The sequence below is a fragment of the Glycine max genome, chromosome 2 (assembly GCF_000004515.6).
Source record: "Glycine max cultivar Williams 82 chromosome 2, Glycine_max_v4.0, whole genome shotgun sequence".
Taxonomy (NCBI): domain Eukaryota; kingdom Viridiplantae; phylum Streptophyta; class Magnoliopsida; order Fabales; family Fabaceae; genus Glycine; species Glycine max.
In genome coordinates, this window is record NC_016089.4 from 17,277,767 (window position 1) to 17,293,645 (window position 15,879).

The 15,879-nt window shown below is 32.4% G+C and overlaps 1 protein-coding gene across 5 annotated transcripts; it reads left to right on the forward strand.

Annotated features, from left to right (window-relative positions):
* Positions 1–3,050: 3,050 nt before the first annotated feature.
* On the forward strand, positions 3,051–14,478 carry LOC100776328 (uncharacterized). Of its 5 annotated transcripts, XR_001384892.3 has the most exons (8): positions 3,053–3,672; positions 4,083–4,333; positions 4,691–4,726; positions 5,065–5,184; positions 8,387–8,474; positions 8,554–8,686; positions 9,848–10,060; positions 13,308–14,478. XR_001384892.3 is itself a non-coding variant. In XM_014767449.3 (7 exons), the coding sequence occupies exons 1-7, from the start codon at positions 3,522–3,524 to the stop codon at positions 8,883–8,885; spliced, it is 888 nt and encodes a 295-aa protein (XP_014622935.1). In that variant the 5' UTR covers positions 3,056–3,521; the 3' UTR covers positions 8,886–10,053. The 5 variants fall into 5 exon arrangements, 3 of the variants coding, with proteins under 3 accessions (XP_014622938.1, XP_014622931.1, XP_014622935.1); XR_001384889.3 differs by lacking the exon at positions 13,308–14,478 and having other exon boundaries at positions 8,554–9,183; positions 9,848–10,053; XM_014767449.3 differs by lacking the exon at positions 13,308–14,478 and having other exon boundaries at positions 3,056–3,672; positions 8,777–10,053.
* Positions 14,479–15,879: the final 1,401 nt, after the last annotated feature.

Below are 15,879 nucleotides of genomic sequence, written 5' to 3' on the forward strand. Positions count from 1 at the left end.
GTTTTTTGTGCACAGCTTTTCCAAGCTTAAGATTATTCCTTGAATATATGAATTACGTATGTCCATCAAAAGGCTTAGGTGCTCCACTTTATCACCAAGGTACTTAATCTTTTGGTGGCTAGATTACAATAGAACAATTCAATAACCTTTTGGTACTTAATCTTTTGGTGGCTAGATTACATGCAATAGAATAATTCAACATCTATATTCCAATATATTGGTTCATCTTGGTTTACCCTTAGTGAATGTCGATATGTCAAGAAATGTCTAGAATTGGGAAACTCTTTAGCCATTTGTATGTTTTTCTCATCTCGATTTATGTCTCATTTGGATATCCTGGCAAGCCATAAAAGAATCAAACTTTGTATGAAATTTTCTTATAAAAAAAGCATATGTTGAGGAAAATTTCAATAATGTTTAATTTTTGAAATTTCTTTGATTTTATATACTTATTGATAGTGTTAAGTACTTGTGTGTGCCTTGCTTTGTTGTTGCTTATTAGTTAAGAGCAAATTCGTTTCCCATATCCTTGTAGAATATTAATTGTTATTTAGTTTGATTTGATCATTTAAAATTGTTTTCTAAGGTAGTTATTACTAATAACCGTCTTAGAATGTATATTTTCTAAGACGGTTATTAGAAATAATCGTCTTAGAATGTATATTTTCTAAGACGGTTAAATATAACCGTTTTAGAAAATGATATCAGACATGACTTTCTAAGACAGATATTACTAATAATTATCTTTAAAAAAATTTACTTTCTATGACGGTTAATTTTGAATTGTCATAAAAAATGTTTTGTCTTTAATGTCATTACATATAACAATGGTTTAAAAGCATCGTTAAAATGTCTTTTTAATCGTCGTTAAAAAGCCTTTTTGTAATAGTGATTATTGCGTCGCACCTATTTGTCCATATTTTTACTTCGCTAGTGCGTTTCTTTACTTTATGATTCGATTTTTTTTTATTTCCTTTTCTCAGAATATGGGAATTTTTAAATCTCAATCTTTACTTTTAAAAAATAAATGATTTAAAATTATAAAAGTCGTTTTTTAAAAAGTAGGTTTATAACTATGTTACCTTTCAAGAGAATTTTTTTTTTTGCTTTTAGTTTTTAAAATTTATTAATTTTTTTAAAACAAATAATTTTTTAAAAAGAATTCTTCTTTTATTTTTCTAAAATTTATTATATTTTTGTAAAAGAAATAAATATTTTAAATTTAATTTTTCTTAAAATATTTCATTTAACCAAAATGGTGAGTTTATGTAATTTAAAAAAATTAAAACTTGAAAGATGGATTAGATAAAGAGGTAGTTTTTCTTTATATCCTGTTTCAGTTCTAAAATTATGTTGCATTTCAAACATCTTTTTTTTTTCTTTCTTGATTCTAGTTTTGTAAAATTTATTTTTGTTTCAATTCTTTAATGACATCCAACATCCATTATATTTAATTATAGTTTTTGTAATAAAATTATATATAATTGAATAAACTGAGATTATGCATAGAACTAATAAAGAATTTTTTTCCCACTTAAAAATATAACAAGATTTTGCTATCGACCTACAATTCTTAGTTTCTTCTTAACTTCAAATATCACATTTTGCTATGAACTATGCATCACGAAATGACACAAACACATACGAGAGGAGGGTTTCAGGTATGATTCTTAATTCCTTATCTTCCCATCCAAGTAGTCTTGATCCACCTAATCCTCATCTTATTTTCTTCGTTTTCCTTGGTAGAACTGTCCTTGAGTCTGCATGCTTCTCATCACCCACATCCTTTTAGTTTCATTCATCACTTCTTCACGTCTAAACATGATAACATAAAAAAAAAAACTAAGGAACATATAATGAATGACTACTACCAATTTGAAAACATAAGACTCTTTTATGAGAACTGTGATCTCACCTTCTTATTATTATTATTATTATTATTAAAACTATGAATACAAAAAATTGTTTACTAAGTTTGTACCCCACTTCCCATATCAAGGACCTTTACATCTGATTTCATTTATTCAAATAGAAGAATTGATATCATTATTTCTAGAAATAGAAGTTGAAGCAGATAAATATGTAAACTAAAACTAATGAATGCAATATTTAAACTACATAAGATCTCACATGTTTACAAATTCACACATGGTAAGTATCCATGATTTTAAGTGTAATACTCAGCATCAAAGAAGATGTGAAATTTGTAAAATTTGCACACTCATTCAGAAGATGTGTCACATCAGCTTTGTAGTAACACTTTTTTACAATTAGTAAAATTTGCACACTCATTCAGAAGATGTGTCACATCAACTTTATCATTGCATAACATTTTCTTATGGAAAATACATTTACTTGCATTAAGGATGTTACCTAGAGAAGTGCAATGAGGACGGAAGGAGGGAGATGTTGAGGTACATCATGTACGAAAATTCCATGCGGTGGGGGAGTGGTTGTTACACAATGGGGAAGTTAATAGCGCCGAAAACAATTATAAAATTTAATTTACTGCATGTTAAAAAGGGATTTTGTTGTCGGAAGCAAGCTGGTGCTAATGTTACTGTGTTGTTAGGGAATGGTTAGTTACACTTCTTACAATGGAGAAAGAGAAAAGGAGTTTCAACGAAGCATATAGATATACATATAGAAAGAGAGAGTCAAAATGAATGAATGGAGAAATATATCTGATGTAGTATGGTCAATGAGTTGGAAGATATCCACCCGCGATAGAGAGAAAAGAAAGACAAGGAAGGAAGGAAAAAGGGGAGAGAAACAAAGGCAAATAACAAAATAAGGATGTAGGGGAGAAACAATGAGTGGAGTGGAAGAAAAAATGAGAGTGATGTGAGAATAAAGAGTGACAGTAACACTACTACAAAACATTGTTTCGCGCAATCTACGATGATTCTCGAGAATCAATTTAGTATATGGTGAGGTGGCAATTTTGTAATTAGAAATACAATTTTTTTACGTTGTACATTTTAAGGCGGTCATAAATAACCATCTTAGAATAGATGGTGGTGTCAATGTTGTAATTACCATAAATTAAGACAGCGACGGTGCTGCCCTAGGAATGTCTTTGTATACGATACTTATAATTACCTAAACGGCGTCGCTACTCCCTCACTCATTCTCTCAGCCATCGTTGTTCCTCTCAGCCATTCTCTCCCTCACCTAAACGGCTCACGCACCTAAACCTCACGCACCTTACCTAAATTTTGGTTGTTTGAAAACTCTATGCTCTGATTTTGAGAACTACCACTGAGGTTTTTTTTAACCCTGCTTTTTGTTTTTGTTTCATTGTTTGGATTCTGAAACGTTTTTGAGCTGGCTTTGTGGCCTACAACGTGATTTGAACCTCTGAAAGACATCGTACGTGGTGAGGATTGAGCGAATCGAAGCCGACACGCGTGGCGCCGACGTGAAGATTGACGTCTGGTGGTACTATCGGCCGGAGGAGTCAATCGGCGGCCACCGCCAGTTTCACGGCTCCAAGGAGGTTTTCCTCTCCTATCACTTCGATGTTCAGAGCACCGACACAATCAAAGCCAGGTGTACGGTCCACAGCTTCAAGAGTTACACGAAGCTCAATGTTGTCGGAAACGATGATTTCTTATGTCGTTTTGAGTACAATTCCTCCATCGGCGCCTTCAATCCTGATAGAGTTGTTGTGTGAGTCCATCACTACTCAATGTCGTTTTGGTAGATTCTCTTATAATCTCTGCTGCGCTAAATTCGAAATATAAATTGTTTTTGTTTTTGGTAGAATTTCATTTTGGAATGGAATTTGCGTCTTTATTTTATTCAGTAGCCATATATGATTAGCAATTAATTTAGAGTGTGTTTTGGTTAATGGCTCAGGTTACTGTGACTGTTCTAAAATATGTAGTGCCTAATATGTTATTAGGATTTTTATTTGTTTGTTCAGTTGGAAAATGGTAAGCAGTAGGTTTTTGTCAGAATCGAGAAGCTGTGGGATCTTATCTTGATTTTGACTTGTGTGATGTAAGTTGTTTAAAATTTTCATTGCAAGTATTTTGGGATCTTATCCTGTAGCTTTTTTATTTGTTTTGTTGAAAAAGTTATGGGTTTTCTCCTTGCTGCAAATGGTCTTTTGGTTCTTTACATTGCCATCAACTTGTTCAAGATTTACTATGGTGATGATTGGGGTGGTCTTTTTGAGGCCATCACTAGTTATGGTCTTGGTGGGTCTTCTATGGCTTTGTTTGGAAGAGTTGGTGGAGGTATCTATACTAAGGCTGCTAATGTTCGTGCTGATCTTGTTGGAAAAGTTGAAAGAAACATCCCCGAAGACGATCTAAGAAATCTAGCTGTAAGAAATATAATCCTGGAACTAGGCCCCCTTATTTGGTTTTTAAACATTCTCTAGTTAATCCTTTTGTATTTGTCTGAATAAATTACTGTGTAGACAGGTGATTGCTGATAATGTTGGAAATTCTCAATTAATGTTTTTGTCTTTTTTTTTGTTTAAGCATTGTTGTTGCTCATGCATTGAAACCAAATTATTCAGTAAGAAGCCACAGTCTATTTGTCTTGCCTTGTACATATTTATTGGCTTTATGCATTTTTTGGATTAGAAAGATTTTTAATCTAGTTAATTTCTTCCTCCAATTTTAATCATGCAATCAGCTCATTATTATTATTATTATTAATTTGGTGTATGTAACAGGTTTATAGAAGTGCCTTGGGGTTGGTGCGTTCTATGGTGAGTACACATTATTCTAAATTATGTTAGTGTACCAGGACCAACATTGCAATATGCAACACAATTTATCATTTAAATGACCTAAAAAAATTTGCTCTATCAAACTTTCTGAATTTTGTTTCACAATGAGTAACCATGCTGTTGTATTGGATTTCACCTCCCTTAAGTAGTACTTATAGTGAGTTAACCTATCTTCTATTTATTAGAAGTCAACTATGTCTTCTACTTGAATTGATATATGTCATCTGTTATTGTTGTTTCATTACTATGCCAATGGAGTGTTAGTTGATGGAATCATTCATTTAAATACTAACTTAGACAGAACTCAATTTTCACAGCTACCATTACCACACCTTAAAGTTGGATATTTAACTGCACCTCCTGTGGGGACATCGATTGCACCTCATAATGACTGGAAGCGATCAAATTTCCTTTTGGATCACGAAAAGCTTCAACAGGTAAGATGTGGCTAAAAGGTTGAAATGTTTTAATAGGCAAAGTCACATTTAGTATTAAAATCATTGCATAACCTCTCGGATCTAGTGTCACAACTGCGAAATTAAAAAAATGGAAATTTTATGTATGTTTTTTTCCTCTATAATATAAATGAGAATATTTATTCTTTTTTTAAAAAAGTTTACCCTTTACAGAGGTGAAATTCTTCTTAACTAGATTGTATTTTTAGTTTAATTTTTATATATTATTAATTATTAATGGGAAGTTTTTTTCTGGATAATAATGGGAAGATTTTTATATTGGATCATTAAATAAATGGGAATTATTTTGTATATAATTTTCAAATAATTATTATAAAATTAAACTAATTTTAAATATATGATAATTTATTATTAAGCACAATATATTAATTATTAGTTTCGAATTAGATTTACTATTTTTATGGGGTTTAGCAATTTAATACATATTCACCTATTTTATGGACCTTGAATTGCTCTTTTTTTCACAATTATGATTTTTACTATTTGATTTGTGATAATGAGGGTTTTAAAAAATAGTTTATCTTTTTGTTTTCTTTTAAGAAGTCCATTTAAAAATTAATAACGAACACTATTGTTGAAAATTATGATAAAAATCAGTTAAAAACATTAAGTATTATATATTTGATCCTGATAAAGAAAATATTATATATTTGGTATATTGTTGAACTTTTTTAACATATAAAAAATTAAAGATACAACATTTCCCTTATTTTAATTATTATTTTAATGTTGTTGTTGCAGTATTTAGTTTGAGCTTTACCATATTTTCCCATTAAAATTTTCCAACTTTCAAGTTTCAATTCAAGCAGCTTTGGAAAACCCAACCAGCCAACAGGTTTTTTTCAACTCTTGAAATTTCCAAGTTGTTTTAAATTTCTAGAGCAAACGGTTTTTCACTTTTTTCTACTCTTTTTCCTTTTTCGTGTTTTTTTGTTTATTTATTTATTTATTTCATTTTCACTTTCTGGGTTGAGCAAGTTAAGTTCTGGAGGGAACTGAAATGAAATCTTTATACAAGATTACACCTTTAGAAGAGTCTTGCCGAAGTGTGTGGAATCTTTGTGACAGGTCATGATCTTTGTATTCTGAGCAGTATTCAGAGTTTGATGTTGGTATGTAAAAAATAAGTTTTTATATATATATATATATATATATATATATATATATATATATATATATATATATATATATATATATATATATATATATATATATATATATATATATATATATATATATATATATATATATATATATATATATATTTGTGTACTTAATTTTTCCTTGAGTTTCAGCTTCCTGTCTTTTAAAAGTTTAGGTAAATGCGGGATACGAAGCAGGTTTATGCACAAGGGTGTTTTTTTTTTGCTCCTTTAGAAAAGCCTTTGGTATTTTTGGTTGCTTTTTCTCTGTTCAAAGTTCAGGGTCAAGAAATATTTGAATTAAATGAGTGGCTTTTTGACAAAATTTATGAGAGTTTGAATTTGCTATTTTTAAGCATTTTTCAAAATTTTCTTACCAAAGTATGTTTTGAGGTTGTAATAATATGGCAAAACATTTTTCTATTTTTGTATTTATTTGAATGTCTTTTTTTTTAGTCCTTTTTGTTACGAATCAAATTTCTGGTTTCAGTACTAGAAAGTTGAAAACTTGATAACTGAACAAGTACCCATTTTTCAGAGATGGAAACAGAAGGGAAAAAAATTAACTTTGTTAGAAGATAAATGCATTTCTTCCTCGTATGATTTTCTACTCAAACCCTAGAGTGTTGTGATCAGTGATTTTTGCAATTTAGTGCAAAGTTAAAAGTTTTAAATGAATCAGCTAATTCAGCTAAACAACTTTAAAAAAATCCAAATTTTGTGTCTTTGTTTTCTTTCTTCCTAGTATCTGGGTATCCTTTGATGAGTTTTCATTTTGGTTTCCTTGCATGTTTAAGAAGATTCAAATTTTTGGTTTTGCTAAAATACTCAAATTTTTGTTATGGCATGTTTTCTAATGAATCATTTTGTTTTCTGAGTACATTGTTTGTTGATCTCTGGCTTGTAGATGTTGGTTTGATTGTGTGGACTTAGGAGTGAGTAGTTTGATATATGTGCATGGAAGGAAGAGAAGGCTTCAGTTCTGGGGTTACAGTGATAGGGGCAAAATAGCTCCATCAGCCTATCATATGGCACCAAGGAGTGAAGCTCCAAGTCAGGTTCCTCCTCCTGTTCCTGAAGCAACAGTTGGAGCTATTGGTGTCTCACTTGTGAGTGTGGGATTGGATGGAACAACAGCTAAGAAGAAATCTGATTCTATTTTAGCAAGGGAGTGTTGAATTATGGTCTGCAACCACAATTTGTGGTTGCAATACCACATCAGCTGCACTTTGTCTGCCATTTTTCCTCTCTCACAATTTTAAGAGGTTTTGGAAGTTTTTGCTACTGCGACAATGATGACAATTAAAACCTTGAATTTAACATTTGTTCTCAAAATATATTATTTTATTGATTTATTGTAATAAATTTTCTACTAACTCCACTTAACATAGGAAAATACCAACATACTAATTGGTTTTTGTTTAATTTTGCTCAAACTAAGATAATTCATAATATATGTAGCCTCGGACAAATGTATGACTACTTTTTGTAGATATTATTATATTATGAGTAGTACTTGTTGAAATTATTAATTACTATAAGTTTCTACTAATTTCTGTTAATATCTATTGTTGATCCTATCTGCTAGTGGTGTAATTTCAAATGTTACACTTTGCCAGCCTGATTCTTCTGGGGAACCTTAACCTATGAGGTGTTGCAGTAAATTATCTCATAGTACATGTTTTATTTTATAATTTTTTAACTTGCCTTTTTTGTAGTTACATTTTCAATTTGTTTGAAATTTTCCTTGTCATGTTTTAAATGCTTGATGAGAAGTTCTTTGATGAGAAGTCCTTGTCATGCTCTAGTATTCTTGCCATGGCTGCTAGAGATGCAGTTTTTTTGTAAGATATTCAACTTAAATAATACATTACTGTTTTCTTTGTAACTAATTCCCCTTTTTCTCTTTTGTGGTGCAAGGAGATTGTCAAGCCACCTCAATTCTCTTCCAACATAACCTTCCCCATCTCTCTTTTCAAATTAATTTTTTTTTTTTTAATTTCATGCTTTAAATTTGGCAGCCTGGCCCGAGGGAACATGTACTTCAGTGCTTCATTAGGCGCAACAATGCCTCACAGACATATTATATGTTTCTCAGTTTATCTAGTGGTTAGTATTTAGTTAATACTACTCGAGCTTATTTTTTTTCTTCTTTTTGAGGCTTTGTTTGTGTTACTGTTAATTGCAGCACTAGTAGCTGATGATGGCAAGTTCCTTCTGGCTGCACGCAAGTTCAGACGCCCTACCTGCACAGATTATATTATCTTCGTTGATGCAGATGATATGTCCAGAGAAAGCAATGCCTCTGTTGGGAAATTGAGGTCCACTCTTAATCAGATACTGTTGCTAGCTATTCTTCTTTTCTTGTTTCTTAGTGCAAAGACTAACCCTTTATCTTCACATTTCATTAGATTGCTATTTTTGGGAACCAAGTTTACAATCTACGATAGAAAAAGTTGTTCCACTGAGCTGGTGGTGAATTCAAAACTTATATTTAATGTGAAAAAGTTGTTCCACTGAGCTATTTTTGGCAACCAAGTTGGTTGTTTCACCAGAAAATGGACATGCTGGACTGCAAGAGGATGAAGTCATCCTCCAATTTGGAAAAATTGGGAAGGACTTGTTTACAATGGATTACCAGTACCCTATCTCATCATTTCAAGCATTTGCAATCTGCCTCAACAGCTTCGCTACCACGGTTGCTTGCGAATGATGCATGTTTGAACATGTATTCATCTGAAAACTCAAACATTCTAAAATTAGAAACTATCTTTGGACAAGAAATGGATAGAGAGAAAACAAATGAATGGTCACGGAAGTAAGAAAGCTTAGATTAGTTCATTAACTATTTTTCCTTTTCTATTAATCACATGAACATCTTGTTACTGTTGTTGGTTTCCAACTATGTTGATAACTTCTTGATAATCCCATTTCCTTTAAAAATCAAACAAGAAATATAATTTTCCTGGCTGATGATTTGTTGAGTGCTTAGTTTTGCCTAAGTTATAAAATATACATGTGGATTAGAGAGGTGTAGTATACATGTAACAAGTAATATTATAAGGTGTAGTATCTACATATATATCATTATTCTTTAATGTGGATTGAGCAAAAACCTTGACACATTCTTAGAAGGAAAATGGTGCATGACAACTATGTCATCCTATTTTTACACTTTTAGAGAGATAGAAACATGATCCGGTAAGAGAAAGGGTAGAGAAAAAAATAATTAGGAGTGTCAATTAGGCATACATACTTTGTAGATGTTCATGTATTATTACTCATACTCATGTAGTAGTGATACCTAATTTTCTTACATCCAAATAGTGTAAATATTCTATCTCATTTTTTCTTTATCTTTCTCTTATGATCACATTTCCTAACCAATCATATCAATTACTTGTCACTATTCTTTTCTCATCTCGGGTATCTCGTTGGTTGTCCAAGGAATTTTTATCCCTATAGTAATCTGTTTTCATCAGGTCACATCATCGTACGAAAACATTCTTCATCATATGGAGAACATATCAATTGGTAATTTCGTCTTCACAACTCGAGAGAGTGGAAACTACTTAGCATGCTTCTGGGTGGGTCATAGTGAACGAGCTGGTGGAGACGTTAGTATGAACCTTGATTGGAAAACTGGAATTGCAGCCAAGGATTGGGATTCAGTTGCTAAAAAAGAAAAGATTGAGGTAATTAAACATTTCATCAATATTAATAATCTATTGACATGCCTGATGTTTTCATCTAGAATTTTTTTAGTTCTACCTCATAAGAGTTATACCATAACAGATACTTGAAAGGCCTATTGATTATTATAGAACGAGTCTCTGTGCTATTTTTATAAAGAATTCCATGATTTGTAATTTAGTACTTCCTTGAATTGAAGTCTACCTCTTTTCTTTCATTAACTTTATAATCCTCAATTTTGCTGATGGTCTTGGGTTATACCATGTACTTGGGTGTGTGCATTGCAATTTCAGTTCTGCAGTTGTTGCATTTGAAGCGATACTTTCCACAAGAAAAAGCTTATCTAGATGGTGCTAGTGTTGATTTAATTTTAAAGTAGGAATTTTATAACTCAGGCATTTTTATGAGCTTTGCGTTCTTAGTTACACTACTAAAAAAAGTGCATTTTTATGATTTATACAACTTTACTACACCGCTGCAACTTATTTCTTGTCCTCCTGAGATGAAGAATGGTGACATCGATCCAAACCAAAAATCAGATTCAAATTGGGGTTTATATAATAAGTCTTTATTGCTGAAATTTACTATTTTCATTTCTGAAATTTGACCAATGTTTATAAAATAAGTGTTATAGGAGACATTAGGTTTAATTATATTTGAATATTGTTATTGTCGTTCACGAAAAAAATAAAAAAAATAGTAAATCTACATCGGTTATTCAAAAAACCGATGTAGTATCCTGACAATTCTACATGGGTTACAATCAAAACCGATGTAGAATTCTTTATCAAGAGGTATCCTTCTACGACGTTTGTTGCCAAAACCCGATGTAGTATCATGGTCATTCTATATCGATTATCAGCACAACCGATGTAGAATTGTGGAATTCAAAGACAGGTTTAGAGATCAACCCATCGTAGAATGAAGAGAATCTACATCGGTCCTCTTAATAACCGATGTAGAAAGGTCAGGATGCTGATGCAAGCTCCATTGGAGCTTGTAGGCCTAGGATCTTCTTCATCAATGGATTCCTTTGCTTCTTGGAAGATGAATGGCAGCGGAATAAAGAAAAGAAGAGAGAGAGGAGACGCCACTTCAAGGAGAAGATGAGTCTAGAAGAAGCTCACCACCATAGGAGGCCATTGATAAGAGCTTGGAGGAAGAAGGAGATGAGTGAAGGGAGAGGGAGAGAAGAGCACGAAATTTTATGCTCCAAATGAGCTTTGAAATCTGAAGTTTAATATTCAAATGATCAAAGTTCAAAAAATGGCACACACATGACCTCTATTTATAGCCTAAGTGTCACACAAAATTGGAGGGAAATTCAAATTTCACTTGAATTTGAAATTGAATTTGTGGAGCCAAACTTTGGAGCCAAAATTTCACTAATTATGATTAGTGAATTTTAGTTATGGTTCAGCCCACTAATCCAAGATCAATTTTAAGATTCTCCACTAAGTGTGCTTAGGTGTCATGAGGCATGAAAAGCATGAAGGACATGCACAAAGTGTGACTATATGATGTGACAATGGGGTGTAGTAAGCAAATGCTCACCTCCCCCTCTAAAATTTAATTGGATTGGGCTTCTACCAATTCAATTAAATTTATTTCCAACCACACACATCAAATATTCACTTAGTGCATGTGAAATTACAAAACTACCCCTAATACAAAAACCAGCCTAGGTGTCCTAAAATACAAGGGCTGAAAAATCCTATATTTCTAGGGTATCCTACCTACATTATGGAGTCCTAAATACAAGGCCCAAAAATAGTGAAACCTTAATCTAATATTTACAAAGATAAGTGGGCTCGTACTTAGCACATGGGCCCGAAATCTACCCTAAGGCTCATAAGAACCCTAGGGTCTTCTCTTGCATCTCTGGCCCAATCTACTTGGAGTTTTCTATCCAATGCCCTTGCGGGGTAGGATTGCATCAGATGCTACATCGGGTTTTGGTTGAAATCCGTCTTTGAACACTACCCATTCTATGACGGTCTGTTACCGTCGTAGTAAGACGACGTACTTTCTACATCGCCGACTACGATGGCACGTCAAAACCGATGTAAAAAGACTTATAGAATCGATATAAAAAACCTACTTTATAGTAGTGTAAGCACAGTTTATTAGCAGATGTGTGCGAGTTATTTTAATGTATCAATTCCACCTTTTGTACCCATTATTCTTTTTCCATTTTATCCTTTAATTAATAGATATTATTGTTGCAATTGAGAATGAGTGAGATATGGAATATAATTGAGAAGCATAAATGTATACCAAAATGTGGAGATAAAAAAGAAGTTATAAAGTTGCATGCTATTTATCTATTGTTATAGATGTTATGGATACCCTCCATACTAAAACTTTACCCTTCTTAGTTCCTTTTATTGGTTCTTTTCTGGCAACCCATACATTGTCTCCAATTGCTCCTCCACCACCTCCGATGGGTCAGTCGAGACTCACGACCCCAAACGGTGCCATCCCCCACCGACCCTCGACTTCCCTCTTTCCCTTCAGTCCCAAATCCCACAATCCCATTGTAGGGAAAAGAAAGTGGAAGAGAGAAGAACTGTGTGGAACCCCACGCTATGTTGAACTTCGATACCACTGGCGAGTTCATATATTGTGGAGCAGGAGAATTCATATATTGTGGAGCAGGAGAATTCTTAAATTGCATATGCGGCCTGATTTCTCAAACTGCGGCTATTGTAATAGAAGCACACACTGCACCAATGTCACCTTAGATCAATCTTTAACGTGCAAAAAATTGGTCTTTCTTTGTTGAATTCAATTTCTTTAGGTTCCTTCATCCTTACATCCCCACCAGCATGCAAGTTCCACCCCCTTCTTCAAACAAACACAAATCCATATTCGACTAGTCTTTGTGCCAATGGTCTCATTCTCTCTCCAATATCCCACTTTTTTGCAAGCCACCAACTCAAGCGTTGACTCCTTTGTTGCTAGATGGCTCGATTGCGGCAAACGAAATTGTAAAGGAGTGATTTTGATTGTAATCTTTTTATTGTATTTTTTTAACCACAATTTCTTTGTTGATCGCGTTTTGCGATTTTTGATTCCTCAATCTAATTAGTTCACTTCATTAGGGATGAATCTTTGATTTTGAGGGTTTGAATGTTATTTGTTATTGATTCTGGATTTGTTTACTGAACCAGAGTATGGCTTCTCCATCTGATTTTCATGAATGATTGGATCTGATTTATTATTATCTTTTATCTAAAACAATTTTAGATATGATTTTGAGGGAGGAGATTCATTTGCATCGTTTGGGGATGATTGTGAGCGCATCTCAATGGAGCAGCCAAAGATAGTGGAGGTGCAGTCAGAGAAGGAGGGGAGAGTTGGAAGGATAAAGTTTCAGTATGAAAGGTATATAATATAAGGGCCATTATTAATTAATGATATATGGTGGACCACTTACAAAAGTTACCGGTAAGTGGCCCACCTTAAAAGCAGCCATTACAAAAGATGAGTATAATTACAGAAGAAAATAGAAAGAAACACAAGTATGTCAAAGGCAAAGCCTAAAACATTTGCTTAGGTCGATCTCTAAAATTTTTGCTAATGATTACAACTTTTATTTACAAAAGAAATTGAAGCAAAGCTATTCATTAATTTGTCAATAATATTATTAGTAAATATTTTTCTTCTAAACATAAGTCAAGCATCTTATTATGACTCTCTTTTTCTTAAATAATATTTATTTTATTTGTTTAATAAATTAAATTTTCATCTCCTATTAATCTAATTTAAAATAAATATCTTTCATGATTTAAAAATGTAAATTTAGAATAGATCTAACTCAATATAGCATAAATGTTATTTTCTTCCCCCAAATTATTGTATTTTCATAATTAAAACTCATAAATGAAATTTGCTAATGAATAATAATATAAATGAATGAGAGAAGAGCCTATGCACTCCAATCTCAAATATATATATATATATATATATATATATATATATATATATATATATATATATATATTAAATTTGTTAACATTTATGATAAATTTCAATGTAACAATTTCAATTATAAAATTCATTTTTAAGTTGGGATCACACGCCTTTTTCTTTGTTGGTGGTTACTCGCTTGATACGAGGGTTTAAGAACTAAACTTGTTTAGATATACCACCTCTTAGAATGTTTAGAAGTGGTTGGTTTAGCGAGTTATCTGTGAGGTGCTGGAATGGATTGTGTGGTGCATTGGGAGGGCTAAGGCGAACAAGCTAGGTCATTACATGGTGTTGCCAGAGAGTTGATGCAGAGGCAGTGGAAAGAAAATACAAAGATAATACATGGATGGTCACTCATTGTATTCAGGTCTTTGTGATCAATTAATAAACAATCACTTCTTATCAACAGCAATGCAAAATATATGTACTTGTTTTCTTTGTGATATATAGATGATTACTCATTGAACTTTTTATTAAGAAAAATACTAGTATGAGTAAAAGTGGAGCACCATTTAACACAATATGTGTCAAGAAGAAGCACATAGAGATACAAACCAGAAGGTATATGGAAATGAAGCACTAATTACAATACCCATCAAACGCCCACATAAGAGACTACTAAAGACTTATACTCTGAAAAAAATGCTAACTTTACAGTCCTTGACCCATATAGAGCCTTTAATTTGGTTACTTGTAGCTCATTATATGACCTAATCAAACCCCTTTAATTTGGCACAATGTGCAGTGTGGCCCCACCAGCTTGAGAGTTGCATTCATGACAAATTGGTACACTCACCATTAAAAGGACTGCAAATAAAGTACACCATACAAAGCTGTAACGTCTTAGCACAAATAATGTTGCTAGATTAAACCATGTAGAAAGCATTTAATCTACAATCTTATGTTGTTTCTTAAATATTATGGTTTTGCTGATTTAAGTTTGCTACTCCCAGCAATTTGTTCGCAATACTTTTCACAAGCTGGGCCACATACCTCGATGGTGGCACCCTTCTCTTTCAAACACACAGGCATGCATTGTTTTGCACAGTCAGATAGAGTTTCAGCGCTTTTAACACAGGCCATAGTAATCACCAAGCAGATCAACAACGAAACTATTGTTTTCTTTGAGACCATCATAGTTGATTTTTTTTTTCTCTTTAAGGTTTCGAAGCAGGTAATTAAAATTATTAAGTACAAGAGTTTTGATTAATTTGCCAGATTTATATATAGGATAAAAAGGTTGTGCTTTGCAAGGAAACTTTTGGGGAGAAGTGGGGTTGTCCTCTTGTTTGTAAGTGGTGAAGAGAAAACTACGGCTATATTTTAAACTTTTAAGGTTAACAAGGAAATACATGAAGTGCATGACATAATTTTAGATGGTTAGAATCTTTCAAGGTCTTTCTCTCACCTAAATAGGAATGCTATATTAAGATGTAATTTTCCCTGGAAATTAATGCTTTATATAGATAACATACTACGTAACTCATTTGTTGTATGGTTGTACCTATGATTATTGCTCATTAATAATTCCTATTTTAAAGCACTTTCCATGCATTGTATTTCCTTAGTAATATGGTAAAGTGCATGTGTCTATAGCTTTATACATTAGTCATGTTTTAAAGGTTAAGGTGCTTGCATCTATCCTCTATACTATATACTATATATAAAGTAGAATGTTTTTAAATAGAAAAGTTAAATATGCCAATCTTTTGGGTGATTCTTCAAAGAATTTTTTCCCATTTAGCACATAGAGAAGTTTCCTCTTTTTTATTTTTAATTGTGAGTCTCACATTTATTTGCAGACAATTCAAATTATGCATAATTATTTGCATACAAAATAGATTAT